Source organism: Rutidosis leptorrhynchoides, chromosome 4 (genome assembly GCF_046630445.1).
Source record: "Rutidosis leptorrhynchoides isolate AG116_Rl617_1_P2 chromosome 4, CSIRO_AGI_Rlap_v1, whole genome shotgun sequence".
In the NCBI taxonomy this organism is placed as follows: Eukaryota; Viridiplantae; Streptophyta; class Magnoliopsida; order Asterales; family Asteraceae; genus Rutidosis; species Rutidosis leptorrhynchoides.
The window spans coordinates 148033567-148054335 of NC_092336.1; the positions used below are offsets into that span (position 1 = coordinate 148033567).

The window sequence follows — 20769 nt, forward strand, 5'->3', positions numbered from 1 at the left end:
TCTTCTATCCAAAAGGTGGAGATTTGTTGGTTTATTTTGGCTAGTAGAAGATATGTTTATCCCACATTGGTGGGAGGAATATGTGAGGGGTGAGTGACTTGGTTATATAAGAGGGGCTAAGTCTTTATTCCAAATTGCACCAATCAATACACTTTAAGTATTTGATTATTTCTTTCTTTCTTACCCTTGTTTGAGAGTTGTATTAGTTAAATATTTTGGAGAGTGTAGTTGGCTTAAGAGAGTCGTCTATATCATTGTAACAATTTGTGATATAGTGTATTTCTCTCTTTGGGGGCCGGTGGTTTTTCTCCTGTTTTGGAGTTTCCACGTTAAATCTTGTGTTGTGTATTGTTCTTATTTCTTTACTATTATTGTTTTCTTTACTATTATTGTTGGGCTGGGTGGTGGGAATTAGTGAGGCCGTAATTTCCCAACACTTTTGTTATGGTTAAAGCTTTGGGTGAGGAACAAGATAATCAATTAGTGTAAATGCAATTGTGATAGTGAGTAATAATCATAATAAATGTAGTATAATTAGCTGATGGTGTTTACTAACCTACATGTTAAATATATGAACACGGCCTTGGTAAAAGTATGATAACTTACTTGCAATTCTAATGCTTTCTTAAGTTGTTCCACAACTTCTTTTGCTTTTGGTCAATCTTCTCTTTTCTGATTTAAGCATCGATAAGCAATCGTGTGAAATACACTCAATGCTTCCGGCATGATCTGTTCTTTTATTTCCTCAAATACCACGTCATCGTGTTTTCCTTTTCCTTTCTCAAATCTGTCTTTAATGAAAATTGGTACATACACACCTTTCTCCTTGCGGACCTGGAACGTTGATCTTCCACACAAGATCTCAAATAAAACGACACCAAACGAATATATATCAGATTTTTTGGTTAAGAAACGCGATTTCAAGTAAAGTGGATCTACGTAGCCCTCTGTGCCGCACGCATGATTAAAGACGAAGTCAGTTTCATTATTTATTGCACTTATCAAGGAAAGTCCAAAATCAGCAAGTTTTGCATTCCAGTCTCTAGTTAGCAAAATGTTATCAGGTTTGATATCCCTATGTATAACTGTTGCTAGTGTCCTGGTTCCTCTATGAAGGAAATCTAATGCGGTTGCAACATCAATGCATATCTTAAGTCGTTTTATCCAAGTAAGACGACTATCATTCAAGTACCTATCAAGACTTCCTCTTATTGCATACTCATAAACAATAACCTTCGTATCTTTTTCATCACAATAGCCTACAAGACTAATGATATTATCATGCTTATACTCAAAAAGAATTTGGAGCTCATTCCGAAATTGTTTATCCCCTTGACCACCCGTCGTATCCAATCGTTTTGCAACAACTGTGTAATCACTAAGTGGAAGTTTCCCTATATAAACTTTCCCAAACCCTCCTCCGCCAACACAATTGTTATCATGAAAGTTGTTAGTGGCTAATTGTATTTCGTTAAGTGAAATCCTGAGAGCTTCTTGGTTGTTTTCCTGTCAACCATGAGACACCAAATAAATACATACATTACATTACATGTACATGCATGCATTATAACAAGAGAAAATGTTAAAATATATATAATGTGCACCAATTGATACATGCACTAAATTGTTGTTTTGGATATTCCCGAATAGAATCCACCATCTTTTTTATATTCCTTGTGTTTATTTATCCATATAAATTATTATGTATAAATAATTATTCTTGACAGCTATATAAATAAGTAATATAGGGATCAAAAAAAGGTTTTTTCCAGTTCCTCGATGAAGTAAAACTTAAGGATACGAAAACATACCATTGGTGATACAAAAAAAAAAAAAAAAAAAAAAAAAAAGGTTAACAGTAAGAAAACAGTTAACTTACTTGAAACTTTAAGGCTTTTTTGAGCTCCTCAATGACAACTTTTATTGTTGGACGTTTATCTTGAGTTTCTTCCAAACACGCAACCGTGATTTTCAGAAATGCATCCAAAGAATTTGTGTTGGGTCCTCTATTCAGGGTAAAGTTGCCACTGCTTTCTTCCTTAATAATAGGATCTACCATATTCGTCACAGTTCCCTCATGGAAGCATCTTCGTAGCTCGTATGCCAACCCACTCTCCGTAAAGTCTGATTCATCGGCTAATTTACCACAAAAAAGTTCACACATAACTACTCCAAAACTGTATATATCAGATTCTCTTTTTAACTTACGCATCTTCATCTTCCGATATTCTGGATCCATGTAACCGTAACTACCAATAAGAGTATCGAGATAAAGATTATTTTCATCTCGATAAGGAAGAAGGTAAACGCATTTACAAAGGTTAGCAATTCGTGCCCCCAAATTCTCATCTAAAATAATTGTGCCACATCTTATATCACGATGTATTATAATAGCTTGGTCTACACCGTAGTGTAAGTACTCCAATCCATATGCAACATCAAGACATATTCTCAACCGTTTTGCCCACGTAAAATTAGGCTTCTCCTTATTCATTAAATAAGTATCAAGGTATTCTGATATTTTATTCTCATAAACGATTATCATCTCGGAATCATCATCACAAAATCCAAGTAGATTCAGTATGTTAGGATGCTTACAAGTGCTAAGCACTAGAATTTCCTTAGTGAATAAGTCTTTTCTTTCCTGATCTTCTCTTTCTTGGCCGTGTCTAATATTGAAGAGGCGTTTTATTTTTACAAGGGTGCGTTTCTTGGGTGGTTCGCTTCTATTGTTTTCATCTACGTAGGCTGAATTTTCTTGATCAAAATACTCGAGTTCTGCTAAGTATTCCCGATGGTCATCTCCCAACCTAGAAATGTATGCCTTATTGAAGTTAGAGGTGGCCAAGAATATAGCACTGCGTTGAATTTTAAGATGCTTCAAGATATTTTCCTGCACAAGCCGGGTAAAGAGTCTCGATCAGCTCATATATACTTTGCTAGAAGAACAAATTAAAACATACTTGAGAAGAAATTGAATGTGTGATATTTCGTTGATTCATTTAGAGCTATAATATTGACAACCACCATTAACTTCGCGTATAGTTTGTTAGAATGAGAATAAATAAATGAATGTTAACGGCAGTTAGCACTTATTCGTTTACTTCAGTCATGTATTGACGAACTTTTAACATGAAACGTTGACTATTGAATGTTGGTTTCGTGAATGTTGAAATCAATTGTTAAACTGACCACACAGTCCTGAGGACACCATCGATGGATTGGTGTAGGTCGGTGTAACAGTCGACCAACTGGTCAGTCGGTCGACTGTCACTCACCGTACACAGTATTGTTAAGTCAACAAATATTGTGATGTGCATTGACTAAATTGGGTGATGTAAGGGGAATGATATACACATATAGATACCATTACCTCACTAGTGTGTTTAATCTCTTCCCTCACAATTACACCAAGATCACACACACCTCTCCCAATTCCCTAACACATTGTAACTAATCTTGGCACTTAGTTGAGTCAATAAACTGATCTTCATCTTAGCACCTTCATCACCATTGCTATACATACACATATATACATACGATATACATACATTCAACCAAATCAAACACGAATCCGAAGCTAAATTGAGATTAACATGTGGTATCAGAGCAAAAGAACACTTCGTTCATCGATCCAGATCTTCAAATTCGTGTTTAATTCATAAATTCTGTTGTAGTTCATCAGAGTTTGACTTTTCTGTAAACGTCAAACTGTTTTGGTCTTTTGATCAATACAAGCTCATTTACGGAAAAGTAAAAACGTAGTGATATTCGAATTGATCTCGTGATACTTTCTGCAAATTTTCAGTTTCTAATTCCATGATTTGATCATTAATTTGTCAGCCAAAGCTAGCTTCTAAAAAGTCAAACTGAAATTCATTGATTGAATTCGAAAGTTGTAGGCTATTTCAGTATATGAAATTGATCAACGAAGGTTAGGATTCCGGTTTGCAACAACTGTTATGTGCTCATATATGGCATGTGGCTGGCACGTGGGTTCATGGTTGGAAATACACCGGGTTCAATAGTAGGAATAAGAGTAGTTGTTCATAGCTAGTACAAGTATTAGTTTCAATTGTAATTGTAGGTAGCTTAAATTTTTGTATGTGTGTAAACACTTTCTCCTCCCTCTATTCTTGTAATCTTGAACTATAATTTGTTAATATCAATAAGTTCATTCCGATTCAATCTTCAAGACTGATTCTTCCTTTGAAGTCTTCAAGTTGTTTCGAGAGCTTCTCCGATTCGTATGAATTCGGGAAGTTCATAACAACAACTTTCATAAAGAGATCGTGATGACGTAGGGTTTGGCCCAATTAGGGTCTACGCAATTAACTTGGGCCCCAAGTCAAGTAACCCTAATTCCCATCTATAAATATGGGGCAAAACCTACATCAAGTTCACAATATCCCAATCGCATACAACTCTTACTCTCTCAATGAAAGCACCACCTCATACGATCATTCGATCACACCGCAACGCTGCCACCGCGAGTCCGCAACGCACACGGCAGTTATCGCCGGATCTTCTCCACGATCGTCTTCACGATCGCAACTCTAGGGTTTTTACCTACGGGTCTTGTAGGGTTTTTTCTCCCTTTGCCGTCGATAGGGTCCGACTATCGACCGGCGGGCAATTCGTTGGCCACCCTCCCGAGATCATCATCTAGGGTACGGGTTATTCACGGTAACCGGACCGGAGATCAACGACGTTGACGCCTAAAAAAACCCTTTCGCATTGATGTTCGTGTGTAGGTTTTCCCTTGGAAAAAATATGCATGAACATTTGGCGCCCACCGTGGGGCACGATGCATTATGTCTCGTGTTTCTACCGTCTATCGTTCGGTTTGAGAAGGTTTGTCTTTTCTTATTGAGCTTTTAATTCGTTATATGCGGTTTAAGTACATGAATATTTAGCGCAGATGTTCGCGCGCTTGCGCAACTGTCCACACGCTTTGATCCACGCACGCTTTGCGCACAGTTGTCCGTGACTTTAGACGCAATTTTCATGCGGTTTTACGAATGCTAGTTCATGCGGTTTCCCCACGCATTCTGCATGCGGTTTTTTGCGCATATGTTCGCGGGTTTACGCACAGTTGTTTGCGCAGGCTCCTGTGAACTTATTTTTCGCAGCATAATGAGAAGTTCGATACGATACTTGACAAAAATATCATACCGAACTTAGGGGACTTGATGACGTAGGGTTTGGCCCAATTAGGGTCTACGCAATTAACTTGGGCCACAAGTCAAGTAACCCTAATTCCCATCTATAAATATGGGACAAAACCTACATCAAGTTCACAATATCCCAATCGCATACAACTCTTACTCTCTCAATGAAAGCACCACATCATACGATCATTCGATCACACCGCAAGTCCGCAACGCACAAGGCAGTTATCACCGGATCTTCTCCACGATCGTCTTCACGATCGCAACTCTAGGGTTTTTACCTACGGGTCTTGTAGAGTTTTTTCTCCCTTTGCCGTCGATAGGGTCCGACTATCGACCGGCGGGCAATTCGTTGACCACCCTCCCGAGATCATCATCTAGGGTACGGGTTATTCACGGTAACCGGACCGGAGATCAACGACGTTGACGCCTGAAAAAACCCTTTCGCATTGATGTCCGTGTGTAGGTTTTCCCTTGGAAAAAATATGCATGAACAGATCGTTATCTGAAAACGCTTGAATCACAAAATCAATTTTAGTTTGAAGTTCATGCCTAACCGCTACTGTTCTTCATGAATTTATAATTGATTCAAGTGATTTGGTTATTGTTTGTGTTTGAATCTGATTTCTGACTTCTGCACTATCAGTAAGTAATTACAGATAGATTTCATCATTCAACTGAAGATATCGAAAATCCTCCAGAAAAGCTCACCAGAATCTTCATCGGCATCTTCATACGTTACCGGAATCGTAACTACATCAAGATATTCTGTTATAGCTTCTCTCGTACGATTAAGGCTGAAACGTATGAATCATCACACGATTGAGTACACTGTTGATTCGTTTAGGACCGAAACGTACGTATGGTTATACGTTGATCAACAATTTGGTCTATTGATTTCATATGAGTGAACTGAGGTGAAACGTATGAGTGATTGAAACGTACAATGAAAAGTACGAGTGATTAATTTTACTTTGTTGAAGCGTACGGTAAGAAAAATAATAGGGTTCATCGTTTTGAATTTGGGGAAGAAGAAAGCACTGGGAAAGAAGAGTACATATACTACTCCGTATGTTACAACGTTTTTTTTTTATTTTTATCATTATTATTATTTTTTTATTTTTTGTATAGTTCTGTAGCAGGCCCAAAGTTTACAAATCCCTAACACTCATTAATTGCTTCAAGCCCAAGATCAACCTAAGTCCCAATTGATCTGATTGATCATCAGGTCCACGTTAAAACAAAGTGGCCCATTTGTTACTTTAACATTTACTGCAAGCCCAACAGATCAAGAAGTTTTTTTTTTTTTTTTTTTTTTTTCAAAAGTTCGGTTTCTCACAACGACTTAAAATGTCGAGTATTTCTTCCGTTATACCTCCAAAACCAGATTTTGTTGAACGATTCAACCATCGAGACAAGAGATGTTCTTGTTGTTATAATACTCCGACACCGTGTTCACTTACCATTTATGAGCAAGCAACACAAGGTACAATTCTTGAGTCCATAGCTTTATTAATGACTCCAGAGGAACCGTCTCCTTCAGATGCAGCTCCTCATTATCAGTATAGTTGCTCGTGCCACAACAAGAGGGTAAACGTTAGAATTGTATTTTCGTACAAAATAACCTTCATCAAAAGCTTCAAACACAGCTTCATCTTCAACGGATGAGAGAACAATCTTCCGATTTACCGAAAGCATCAAATGATTTGGAATTGAAAGAGAAAATTTGTAAACTAGAAGATGAACTGAGGATACAACTTCGGAAGACATTTGCAAGTTGCAAGCTTAAATCAAAGAATTGGATTCATCTATTTCATACAACAAATTAGAGAACGGAAAGCTTCAAATAAAAGTGGTTACTCTTCAAACTGATTTACAACTTCAAACAAAGACTTTCAACGACAAAACTGAGACTTCTGCTCACATCATTCAGGATCTTCAATCACAGATTGCTGAAAAACAAATGATTTCATAGGAAAATGGTCGTCTCTAGTCCGAATGTGAACTTGATTCAAAGACCATTCTACAACTTCGCACAGTTGTTGATCATGCTCAAACTCTTAACCGAACATTAACTCATGACTTTGAAAAATGCATTTCTGATTTGTGACATGAGATAGATGTTTAATCAACACCAATTTCAAAACCAACCATGGTGTCGATGGGTACACAAGTTGAAATCCCTATATGCACAAAGCTACATATTTTGGAATCAAAACGTCCTTCTTCTACGGTTGAGAAGCAAAATCCTTCACCGGAGATCCCGGTATACTCCAAACCACATCTTTCAGAATCAAAGCATTCTTCTACGGTTGACAAGAAGGTTCATTCACCAAAAATCCCCAAGGTTTCCAAACCTCACAAATATGTTTCCCACGGACAATGAGTCTACTCCAATTACCAATCTAAACCAATCAAACATTTCAACAACCAACTTATGGGACTAATGGGGAACTCACGGGATTTCGTGACCAATACGAGTGGTTTGCTCATAAACCAAAGCAACTAAGTTCAAAGAAACTAAGCAATCCGTCAGATAAACCATTCAAAAACACTCCTTCAAAACCATTCAAGTAGTCATTGAAAGAGTTACTTTCCTTTAAGCCACGACCTATGAATCTAGCTAAACCAAAACTTTTTCAGACCGATATTCATTCTCAGTGGAACTCAAGATCAATCAAGCAAATCGATCGTGCCTAAAAATGGTATGTCAACAACGATTTCAAATCGATTTGATTACAATATGGCGTACACATATTTCAGTGTATGCCCCGGACTTCAAGGTTATCAACTTCAATATTAACCTATGTTACATGATGATCTTGTTGCACGCAATCATCATGAGGGGGAGAAATCATTCAAAGGTTGATGTTCATCTACTACTCAAGCTTTCGCGAGACAAAACAAAGTAATGGAAATAACCAGTGCCGAATAAAGCGGGAGTGAAACAATAACTCTAATGTCTAGGGGGAGAATATTCAAGTTGATCTAAGACATTCCAACAAGAAGAATTTCTAAATGTCAACAAAACAAAGAATTTGCAATGAACGTCGCTTGGAGAATCAATCTTGCAAAGCAAAGAACCTGCAATGAGCGTTGCTTGGAGAATTATTCGTGCATATAAAGAGACTTTCACAAGAAGAGGTTTCTACATGTTCAAATCATCTGTTATGGTTATTCTAAGGGGGAGAGTTTAAGACATCGAAGAGATCCTAGAGTGCTTAAAGTTAAATTTAATCGACGCACATCAAGGGGGAGAATGTTAAGTCAGCAAATATTTTGATGTGCATTGACTAAATTGGGTGATGTAAGGGGAATGGTATACACATATAAATACCATTACCTCACTAGTGTGTTTAATCTCTTCCCTCACAATTACACCAAGATCACACACACTTCTCCCAATTCCCTAACACATTGTAACTAATCTTGGCACTTAGTTGAGTCAATAAACTTAAACTGATCTTCATCTTAGCACCTTCATCACCATTGCTATACATACACATATATACATATGATATACATACATTCAACCAAATCAAACACGAATTCGAAGCTAAATTGAGATTAACAAGTATATATACGAGCTTAGGGTTACTTTATCATGTTACACACCACATGCAACCCTAAGTCCGTATCATCGATCTGCAGTCGTCTCAAACTACTTACCCAATTATAGAGGGTTCAAGGTGTCGATCTAATCTAGTTTATGTGTCTAGGTTTGATATAATCGATCCCAAGAGTTAAAGTTATTCGATTAAAAGCTTTGACTTTTGTTTTTCGCCTTAAGATAGAGTTTAGATTGTCTCTAAGATCCAGATATACGTCCAACAAAAGCCCAAACCAAATAAATGAATAGTTTATATATATATGATATATGTAGGGGATGAATGTGGTCATGTGGACATTTTGAGGTGCAGTTTGTGTTAAACATAATCAGATGATAGTTATCATTATCATGTAATTACTATTACTAATACTAATATCAGCCAAAGTATATATTGTCATTTTGTGTGCAATTTTTGAAACTTTTATTGTCGTTTTAAACATTGGTTAATAATATAAGAAGTAAAGCATTGATAATTTATTGAGTTAATTACTAGTAATTTATAATAATATAAGAAGTAAAGCATTGATAATTACTTAAGTTAATTACTTGAGTTGAGAGACGACAATGCGGTACTAACAACCTTTAGTGATGGAATACAGTATTTGTTATCTGTTATTGTGATTTTATGAAGTTAGGCATAAGCGTTGAAGTGAAGGTAAGGATCAACTATTCACTCCAAGAATTAAAGAGTAGCCTCTTGAGTGTTTCCGATTAAGACTGCAAGGTAAGGCTTTTGAAGGTTTTTGCAATGGTGAGTTAGTGTGGGTGGTGGTTCTAACTGCCTTCCTTCGGTCTCTGATGAACGCGTTTTACCGGTGATGGTGGGTCGCCAAAGTGATTTTCAGTAGGTTATGTCTTCCTCTTATGTATGAACGCATTTTACCGGTGATGGTGGGTCGCCAAAGTGATTTTCAGTAGGTTATGTCTTCCTCTTATGTCGGTTTTCTGTTTCGTTTTCCCCCTTAAGTCTAGTCCATAACCCCCTTCACCTTTTGCTCATATTCTTTATAGATGGTTTCTGTTCAAGCGACTTTTCCCCGTGTCACTGCTTTTCTATTCTCACATTACGTCTTTCTCGATTCTCAAATGCGGGTTTTCTAGTATGATCATTGGTGTATGTTATGGGGTTCAAGGATGTTTCCTGACATCCGTATGGTAGGTTCAGTTAGCCGGCAGTGACATTCAGTTTTCAGCTGGTTTCACCCCTCTTATGTTATTTACTTTGTGGTTGTATTGTTGTGTGTGAAGATTAATCAAGATCGTTTGTCTAAAAGTCAAGTTTTTGGTCGCTGGAACGCTCGCGGTTCGCGAGCATAAGATCATTGGGCACGAGGATGTGCTGAAAACAGGTTGAGAGCTCTCGCAGGGCACGAGGCAAGGCTAGCAGGTTGTGAGGCATATTTCACATGGCTTGTGGATCGCGAGACATCTCTTGTAGATCACGAGGCCGTGTCGACCATAATTGGTTTTTGACTAGGTTTTCTCGTTGGGTTCCGATTCGTCTTTCTTTTTGCACTATAAATAGATCCTATGTAATCCATACATTGTATGTACAAAATTTATCAATAAAATCTCTCTAGGTGGCCGTGGAGTAAAGTAATTACATCGATTACATATAACCACATTAATATCTTGTGTCGATTTAACTTTTCTCGTTTATACTTTCGTTTATTGTTGTGGGTGGGTGATTTTGCTAGATCATCTGCGTTGTTTCGGTCCTGAAATCCTAACAAGTGATATCAAGAACTCAAGGTTCGAGTTTGGGATCAATGGCGAAAGACAGGAAACTTAGGATCGAACGGTTTGATAGAAAAGACTTCGGCGGTATAATGATGGTTTAACGTTCTTGGTTAGATTGTTTAGTTGATGGGTTGACGAGATTGGTTTGATACTCTTCAAGTGGAAGATTGTTGTGTGTGAAGATTAATTAAGATCAATTGCCTAAAAATAAAGTTTTGGTCGCTGGAAGGCTCGCGGATCGTGAGCATAATATCATGGGAAGATGTGCTTAAAAAAGGACGAGAGCTCTCGTAGGGCGCGAGGCAAGGCTCGCAGGTTGCGAGGCATATTTTACATGGCTCGCGGGCGCGACACATTTCTCGTGGATCATGAGGCCGTGTCGACCAGAATTGGTTTTGAACTAAGATTCCTCGTTGGGTTCTGATTCGTCTTTCTTTTTACACTATAAATAGATGTTTATGTAACACATACATTGTACGCACGAAATTTAACAATAAAATCTGTCTACTTTGTCGTTGAGTAAAGTAATCGCATCGATTACATATAACCACGCTTATATCTTGTGTCGATTTAACTTTTCTCGTTTATACTTTTGTTTATTTTTATGGGTGAATGATTTTGCTAGACCATCTGCGTTGTTTGAGTCCTAAAATATTAGCATATATAAGTCTGCAATCGAGACTCTATGATGATAGGGTAGTTTGGGTAGTTCCTTGTGTGTGTTTGAGTGTGGTTTGCGGTGGACTTTGTTATTTGGATAACCTAGTTTTGGTTGTTTTAAGGACCTCTGATCTATGTTAATTTAGATTTATGCTTTTTCGCCGAAAAAGTGTTATCACCATACACCTTGTCTAATATTCTCAATAAGGTAATGCTCGGGAGCTCGAGTTCTGGTAACATCACCCTTTTAAATAAGTTCCTTCCACAATCATTGGGAGTGTTTGTTTGGAGATCAATGCGTGGAAGGTTACCGGTGAGGCTCGAATTAGACAAAAGGGGCGTTGACCTCAATTCGGTTCGTTGTCCGGTTTGCGATAATGCCCCGGAATCTGTTGAGCATATCATTTTGGAATGTAACTTGTCGATAGAAATTTGGTCACGGGTTCGGGATTGGTGGAATATTCCTTCCAGTTCAGTTTACACAGATTGCAAAATGGCTTTTAATGTGGAAGATAGTCGTGGTTGGAAGCAAAATGGTCATTTGATTTGGCAAGCGGTTCGATAGTTTAGCGGATATCTTATTTGGAGAAATAGAAATCATAAAGGTTTCAACAATGTATCTAAATCTAGTGAGAATATTTTTAATGAAATCCAAGTTAGAAGCTTTGAATGAATTTCGAAGAGAGCAAAAACACTATCGGTGGCTTGGCATCAATGCCTCTTAAATCCGAGTTATTAGGGCAACGTGACTTCTATAAGATCCGGAATTGGTTAACTTGGACTTTATTTGGTTAATGGTTTAGCGTAAATTTGTGTATAATCTTGTAGTCTATTTTTCGAGTTGTTCTCTCGAGTGGCTCGCTTTTGGCATGCCAATGTACATTTGTATATTGTTTTGAGTTTTAATATACCTTTTTGCTTTTCAAAAAAATAAAAGAACCGGAATACAATCTTGTTATTTAAAATTATTTGGAAAAATTACCTTAATATATTCCCAATGAAGATTTCCAACTCCATAATTTGAATGTTCCTTTTAACATCGAAAATACAACAAGAAGTAAGTCAGATTCGGATAGTAGATGAGAAAAAAAAAATATAACAACAACTGAATAATAGTCTTACAGGATTTTCGTGTGTCAATTTCAGGTCTGTTGAGTTATCAGAATCATCGACAACGTGATCGGAATCTAGGCATTGTACTTGCTTCTCTACAAGGCCAGGTCCGGTCCTAAGCTTTTGGTGCCCCTGTGAGAGAAACAAAATACCAAAGATAAGTTTATTGAAATATAGAAAAATATATTATTGGGGTTTAGAACCTCTTTGAATTGGACTGTTCATTCAAACACTGTTTTTAATTAATAAATAATAATAAAAAGTTGTCGTTTGAAAAGATAAATTTTATCTTACAGGTTTAACATGATCACTTTAAAAGTTGTGTTCATACGTTTTTTTAAGCAAAAGGAAAGCCTATATAATACATATTTACATACATTATAACATATTATTTAGTTATAAGTTTTATGTAAATGTAAATGGTTGCCTTAATAGTTAAATTAAGGCAAAAGCAATGTACCAAGAGTCTATCATTTTCTAAAATCAATTGGTGATAGAGGAACTTTCCCTTAGACTTATATACATACATTTGTTTTCGTCCCATGACCGATGTGAGACTTTGTTTTGGGAGATTTCGATATAAGCCTTCCAGGATCAACTCAACGTGCCAGAGTGCCCTCGAACGAGAGCTGGGTCCACTCATCATTAGGTTTCACCGAGGGTGCGTCATGTCGCTGCATGCGATCGGGGTGCGCCCATTGCGCCGTCCACCACATCGGGGCTATAGCCTAGCGCTGATACCAGTTGTAAGGATCGTATAGCCCAAACACAATGTCCTGCAATATAAGCCCAAGAGTCAATCCTTTTCTAAAACCAATTGGTGATAGAGGGACTTCCCCTTAGACTTATATATACATACATTTGTTTTTTCCCATGACCGATGTGGGACTTTGGTTTGCACCCTTACATTTTTTACAATAATTTAAAATATGTTAAAGTTAAAATGTTAGTTATTATAATTTGGGTTAAAGCCATAAATATGTCATATACTTTCATTTTTGTTCCAATGTAGTCTATATACCCCGAAAAATATCAATGTAGGCTATATACTTTCATAAAGTGTACTAATATGAACGAACAAAACTTATTAACCGGATAAACAATTAAACGATGACGTAGCACCCTACGTGAAGAATGACGTTGGTGATACATCGGAACAAAATAGAAGGTATATAGTGAAATGTCCCGTTCATATTGATTATAAACGTTCCATATTAATTGATTTCGTCGCGAGGTTTTGACCTCTATATGAGACGTTTTTCAAAGGCTGCATTCATTTTTAAAACAACCATAACCTTTATTTTATCGAAAAAGGTTTAAAAAGCATTACGTAGATTATCAAATAATGATAATCTAAAATATACCGTTTACACACGACTATTACAAAATAGTTTACAATAAGAATATATTACATCAAAAATAAGTTTCTGGAATGCAGTTTTTACATAATATCATACAAGCATGGACTCTAAATTTTGTCCTTATTTTAGTATGCAACAGCGGAAGCTCTTAATAATCACCTGAGAATAAACATGCTTAAAACGTCAACAAAAATGTTGGTGAGTTATAGGTTTAACCTATATATTATCAAATCATAATAATAGACCACAAGATTTCATATTTCAATATACATCCCATACATAGAGATAAAATTCATTCATATGGTGAACACCTGGTAACCGACATTAACAAGATGCATATAAGAATATCCCCTATCATTCCGGGAAATCCTTCGGGCACGATAAAAACGAATTCGAAGTACTAAAGCATCCGGTACTTTGGATGGGGTTCGTTAGGCCCAATAGATCTATCTTTAGGATTCACGTCAATTAGTAGATCGGTTTACTAATTCTTAGGTTACCAAGCAAAAGGGGCATATTCGGCTTCGATCATTCACCCATATAATGTAGTTTAAATTACTTGTGTCTATTTCGTAAAACATTTATAAAACTGCATGTATTCTCATCCCAAAATATTAGATTTTAAAAGTGGGACTATAACTCACTTTCACAGATTTTTACTTCGTCGGGAAGTAAGACTTGGCCACTGGTCGATTCACGAACCTATAACAAATATGTACATATATATCAAAGTATGTTCAAAATATATTTACAATATTTTTAATACGTTTTAATGTTTTAAGTTTATTAAGTCAGCTGTCCTCGTTAGTAACCTACAACTAGTTGTCCACAATTAGATGTACAGAAATAAATCAATATAAATTATCTTGGATCAATCCATGACCCAGTGTATACAAGCCTCAGGCTAGATCACAACTCAAACTATATATATTATTTTGGAATCAACCTCAACCATGTATAGTTAACTCCAACATTACTGCATATAGAGTGTCTATGGTTGTTCCAAAATATATTATATAGATGGGTATATATGATATGTCAAAACATTGTATACGTGTCTATGGTATCCCAAGATTACATAATATATATTAGAATACATGAATAATACAATATAAGTTTGTTAAGTTATGATTTGTATAGAATTGTTACAATATTTCCCGTAGCTACAACAATAAAAAAAAATATCCAATCTTGTTTTACCCATAACTTCTTCGTTTTAAATCCGTTTTGAGTGAATCAAATTGCCATGGTTTCATATTGAACTCTATTTTATGAATCTAAATAGAAAAAGTATAGGTTTATAGTCGAAAATAAAAGTTACAAGTCATTTTTGTAAGAGGTAGTCATTTCAGTCGAAAGAACGACGTCTTGATGACCATTTTGAAAAACATACTTCCACTTTGAGTTTAACCATGATTTTTGGATATAGTTTCATGTTCATAAGAAAAATCATTTTCCCAGTAGAACAACTTTTAAATCAAAGTTTATCATAGTTTTTAATTATCAAACCCAAAACAGCCCGCGGTGTTACTACGACGGCGTATGTCCGGTTTTACGGTGTTTTTCGTGTTTCCAGGTTTTAAATCATTAAGTTTGCATATCATATAGATATAGAACATGTGTTTAGTTGATTTTAAAAGTCAAGTTAGAAGGATTAACTTTATTTGCGAACAAGTTTAGAATTAACTAAACTATGTTCTAGTGATTACAAGTTTAAATCTTCGAATAAGATAGTTTTATATGTATGAATTGAATGATGTTATGAACATCATTACTACCTCAAATTTAGTAGGTAAACCTACTAGAAGTGACAAGAAATGATCTAGCTTCAAAGGATCTTGGATGGCTTGAAAGTTCTTGAAGTAGGATCATGACACAAAAACAAGTTCAAGTAAGATTTTTACTTGAATTAAGATAGTTTATAGTTATAGAAATTGAATCAAAGTTTGAATATTATTATTACCTTGAATAAGAAAGATAACCTGCTATAAATAACAAAGGTTTCTTGATCTTAGATGATTACTTGGAATGGATTAGAAAGCTTGGATGTAAACTAGTAAACTTGAAAGGATTTTTGAAGTGTTCTTGAAGTGTTCTTTCTAAGATGATTATAGCTTGATTCTTGAAGTAATTTTTGATGAAGATGATGATTAGCTACTGGAAAAATTCATTCATAAGTGTGTGTGTGTGTGTGTGTGTGTGTGTGTTGAGAGAGAATTAGAAAGAGAATTGGAAGTGAAATGGAGTGAATGATGAGTGGTAAGTGGTGAGTGGTGAGTGAGGTTAAAAGGAGTTCTAGTTAGTTGACTAGTTCATGGTAAAAGTTAAAATTGATTAGTCATACATGATATAATCAAGAGTGGAATCCCATGCTAGTTCCTATTGGTATATACCCACAGTAAGTACGTCTAGAAGCTGTGAATAATACGGGTATGAATACGACTAGAATTCTTGAAAAAAAAGAATGGGAATGTAACTGTACCCATTTTCGTTAAGTATGAGTGTTTTGATATATGTCTTGAAGTCTTCCAAAAGTATATTAATACATCTAAATACACTACATGTATATACATTTTAACTGAGTCGTTAAGTCATCGTTAGTCGTTGCATGTAAGTGTTGTTTTGAAACCTTTAAGTTAACGATCTCATTTAATGTTGTTAACCCATTGTTTATTATATCTAATGGGATGTTAAATTATTATATTATCATGATATTATGATATATTATTATATCTTAATATGATATATATACATTTAAATGTCGTTACAACGATAATCGTTACATATATGTCTCGTTTCGAAATCCTTAAGTTAGTAGTCTTGTTTTTATGTATATAACTCATTGTTAATATACTTATGGAGATACTTACTTATCATAATCTCATGTTAACTATATGTATATCTATATATATATATATATATATATATATATATATATATCGTCATGTCATTTTTACAAGTTTTAACGTTCGTGAATCGCCGGTCAACTTGGGTGGTCAATTGTCTACATGAAACTCATTTCAAATAATCAAGTCTTAACAAGTTTGATTGCTTAACATGTTGGAAACACTTAATCATGTAAAAATCAATTTCATTTAATATATATAAACATGGAAAAGTTCGGGTCACTACAGTACCTACCCGTTAAATAAATTTCATCCCGAAATTTTAAGCAATTGGAGGTGTTGTCGTATCTTCTGGAAATAAGTGCGGGTATTTCTTCTTCATCTGATCTTCTCGTTCCCAGGTGAACTCGGGTCCTCTATGAGCATTCCATCGAACCTTAAGAATTGGTATTTTGTTTTGCTTAAGTCTTTTAACCTCACGATCCATTATTTCGACGGGTTCTTCGATGAATTGAAGTTTTTCGTTAATTTGGATTTTGTCTAACGGAATAGTGAGATCTTCTTTAGCAAAATATTTCTTCAAATTCGAGACGTGGAAAGTGTTATGTACAGCCCGCAAGTTGTTGTGGTAACTCAAGTCGGTAAGCTACTGGTCCGACACGCTCAATAATCTTGAATGGTCCAATATACCTTGGATTTAATTTCCCTCATTTACCAAATCGAACAACGTCTTTCCAAGGTGCAACCTTAAGCATTACCATCTCTCCAATTTCAAATTCTATATCTTTTCTTTTAATGTCGGCGTAGCTCTTTTGTCGACTTTGGGCGTTTTTCAACCGTTGTTGAATTTGTATGATCTTCTCGGTAGTTTCTTGTATTATCTCCGGATCCGTAATCTGTCTATCCCCCACTTCACTCCAACAAATCGGAGATCTGAACTTTCTACCATAAAGTGCTTCAAACGGCGCCATCTCAATGCTTGAATGGTGGCTGTTGTTGTAGGAAAATTCTGCTAACGGTAGATGTCGATCCCAACTGTTTCCGAAATCAATAACACATGCTCGTAGCATGTCTTCAAGCGTTTGTATCGTCCTTTCGCTCTGCCCATCAGTTTGTGGATGATAGGCAGTACTCATGTCTAGACAAGTTCCTAATGCTTGCTGTAATGTCTGCCAGAATCGTGAAAAAAATCTTCCATCCCTATCAGAGATAATAGAGATTGGTATTCCATGTCTGGAGACGACTTCCTTCAAATACAGTCGTGCTAACTTCTCCATCTTGTCATCTTCTCTTATTGACAGGAAGTGTGCTGATTTGGTGAGACGATCAACTATTACCCAAATAGTATCAAAACCACTTGCAGTCTGAAAGGACCCGTCCTAATCCATCCGGACAAAGTCCATATCGATTATAAATGATTCACAACAGTTGATTACATCGCGAGGTACTTGACCTCTATATGATACATTTTACAAACATTGCATTCATTTTTAAAAGACAAACTTTCTTTACAATGAAATTTGACGGCATGCATACCATTTCATAATACATTCAACTATAGTTAACCTAATAATAATCTTGATGAACTCAACGACTCGAATGCAACGTCTTTCGAAATATGCCATGAATGACTCCCAATAATATCCTTAAAATGAGCTAATACACAGCGGAAGATTTCTCTAATACCTGAGAATAAACATGCTTTAAAGTGTCAACCAAAAGGTTGGTGAGTTCATTAGTTTAACATAAATAATCATTTATATCATTTTAATAGACCACAAGATTTTCATTTCTCATAAATAAACGTCCCATGCATAGAGACAAAAATATCATTCATATGGATTGAACATCTGGTAACCGACGTTAACTTAATGCATAGAATATCCCCAAACAGAACCTCTCGTCTGTATAATAATAATCTCGAAGTACTAAAGCATTCGTACCCCGAATGGGACTTGTCAAGGTCCATAGACTATCTTTAGGATTCGCGTCAATCAGGGGCCATTTCCCTAAATTCTTAGGTTACCAGACTTGAAGGGCGATATTCGGTTAATAATCCAACCATAGAATGTAATTTTAAGTACTTGTGTCTATTTCATAAAACATTTATAAAAGCAGCGCATGTATTCTCAGTCCCAAAAATATATATAGCAAAAGCATTTAAAAAGGGAGCAAATGAAACTCACCTAATGTATTTTGTAGTAAAAATACATATGACTATATTGAACAACGCAGGGTTGGCCTCGAATTCACGAACCTATATCATTCATATGTATATTAATACATATATTCGTAATCAAATAAATTGATATATTATATCTTAAATTATATATCTTATATATTTAACTTGTATATATTTAAAATAATTAATATTTATATAGTTTAATATTATACTAAAAATAAATAATTTGTAATATGTATATATTTATATAAATAATCTTAATATATATAATTATATGAAATATTAGGGTAGTTGTAAAAAATATACTCTTATATGGAAAATATTTATTTGTTACGATAATATTGTCAATATAAAAGTAATAATGATAATAATAATAATAACTTTAATACCAATACTTATGTTCATAATAAATATAATAATACTCATAATATTTATTTTTATTATAATAAGGTAAACTAAATTAGTAAAAATCATGATAATAATAACTAACATAATAATAATAATAATAATAATAATAATAATAATAATAATAATAATAATAATAATAATAATAATAATAATAATAATAATAATAATAATAATAATAATAATAATAATAATAATAATAATAATAATAATAATTAAGTAATACTACCTTAAGAGTGTAAGCTTTCAAAAAAAATAAAACTGCCTCAGCCTGGGCTAGAACCCAAGACCTCTTGCTCATCCACTGACACCCTAAACCACTAATCTATTTCTGTCTTTGTGATTTAATATGAAACCCATTGATATTTATCATATGCTCTTCGGCCCAGCAGAAACATGAACCTCGGCCCAACAATCAATTGGATATCGGCCCATCACCATACTTGGCCCAACTCGTAAATATCACAGCCCAACTATTTAAATATATTGAAGCCTAATATAGTAATTCAATAAGCCCAATAAAATTTGGTGAGTTGTTTAATTCATCCCTGAGTTCGTTCGGGATTAAATAAGTGAGAAAAATATATACCGCAGCTTAGTACATCTATTATCCATCTGATTACTTTAATAAAGATAAACTAACAAATCTCCTTTTTGTCTCCCACATGTATTAATATAAGTCCCATTTTTTTCCTTTTTTTTTATAATGCAATCTATAAAGAACTTTAATATAATCAAGTGGTGAGGTGGGTTGTAGGCCAAAGAAGAGAAAAAAATTCCTTTATCCTCTTAAATAATTATTGTTATCATTATCTCCTTTAATTACTATTATCATTAACGTATACCATGAAAACATACAGCTGAAATTTTGGTGTTTATGGTTGGTGTTCGCTGGACTAAACAGAAAAAGAAAAACAGCCGCAGTAGCACACTTTTTATGATGGTTTAAATGGGTGCTGTGTTCTTGGGGTTAACTTGGGTTGCAACCTGATTCGAAGGAGAAGAAACAGAAACAATAATGGTTCGATGGTTGTGTGGTCTTGAGAGTGTTTGTTTGTTAAGCCAAAACAGAAACAACGTAGCCAGTAGTGAAACATGGGGGTGTGATGATGGTTTCGTTGGTTTCATGATGATTCGATGTTTATCGAATTAATCTGAGACAACATTAGATCGTTTGATGGTGATCGAATGGAAATGGGTTTGTTAAACAGGATGAAGGAAGAGATGAACGATGAATACATGAATGAGGTAAATGGGTTTTCGAATGGTGGTGGTGATTGAACTAAGGTGACGGGTGGTTCATAAGGTGGTGATGGATGGCGGTTAAAAAGTGATGCAATGTGGTGGTTGATAAAGATGGTGGTGGTGGTTCGATGACGGTTCACGGTGGAAGAGGGTGGCGGCGGTGAATTGCTTGTATGAGATTTCTCTATGTTGTTCATATTTTGGGTATTGGAGAATTTAAGATGGAGAACTGAGAATTTTTAGTGATAGTATTAGGTGAAGATATATGGTGGTAAATTTCATATGCTTAACTCACTTTTAAATATATAATACATGATAATATAATAATATGATAGATAGATTGCAAGAACGTGCATGTATATAAATATTATAATAAACTAGTGGATTATGAATTCAATATAGTACAGTAGTCTAAAACTATTCTACCGACAGTTTT

The 20769-nt window shown here is 35.2% G+C and overlaps 2 protein-coding genes across 2 annotated transcripts; one reads left to right on the forward strand and one right to left on the reverse strand.

Annotated features, from left to right (window-relative positions):
- Window positions 1–657: 657 nt before the first annotated feature.
- LOC139841116 (uncharacterized) lies at window positions 658–6941 on the reverse strand. Its single transcript, XM_071831349.1, has 4 exons — window positions 6789–6941; window positions 3374–3439; window positions 1880–2893; window positions 658–1506 (listed from the first exon to the last, which is right to left on the reverse strand). The coding sequence occupies exons 1-4, from the start codon at window positions 6939–6941 to the stop codon at window positions 658–660; spliced, it is 2082 nt and encodes a 693-aa protein (XP_071687450.1).
- A 3609-nt stretch (window positions 6942–10550) lies between these two features.
- On the forward strand, window positions 10551–11746 carry LOC139841117 (uncharacterized). The gene is made up of 2 exons (XM_071831350.1): window positions 10551–10605; window positions 11328–11746. The coding sequence occupies exons 1-2, from the start codon at window positions 10551–10553 to the stop codon at window positions 11744–11746; spliced, it is 474 nt and encodes a 157-aa protein (XP_071687451.1).
- Window positions 11747–20769: the final 9023 nt, after the last annotated feature.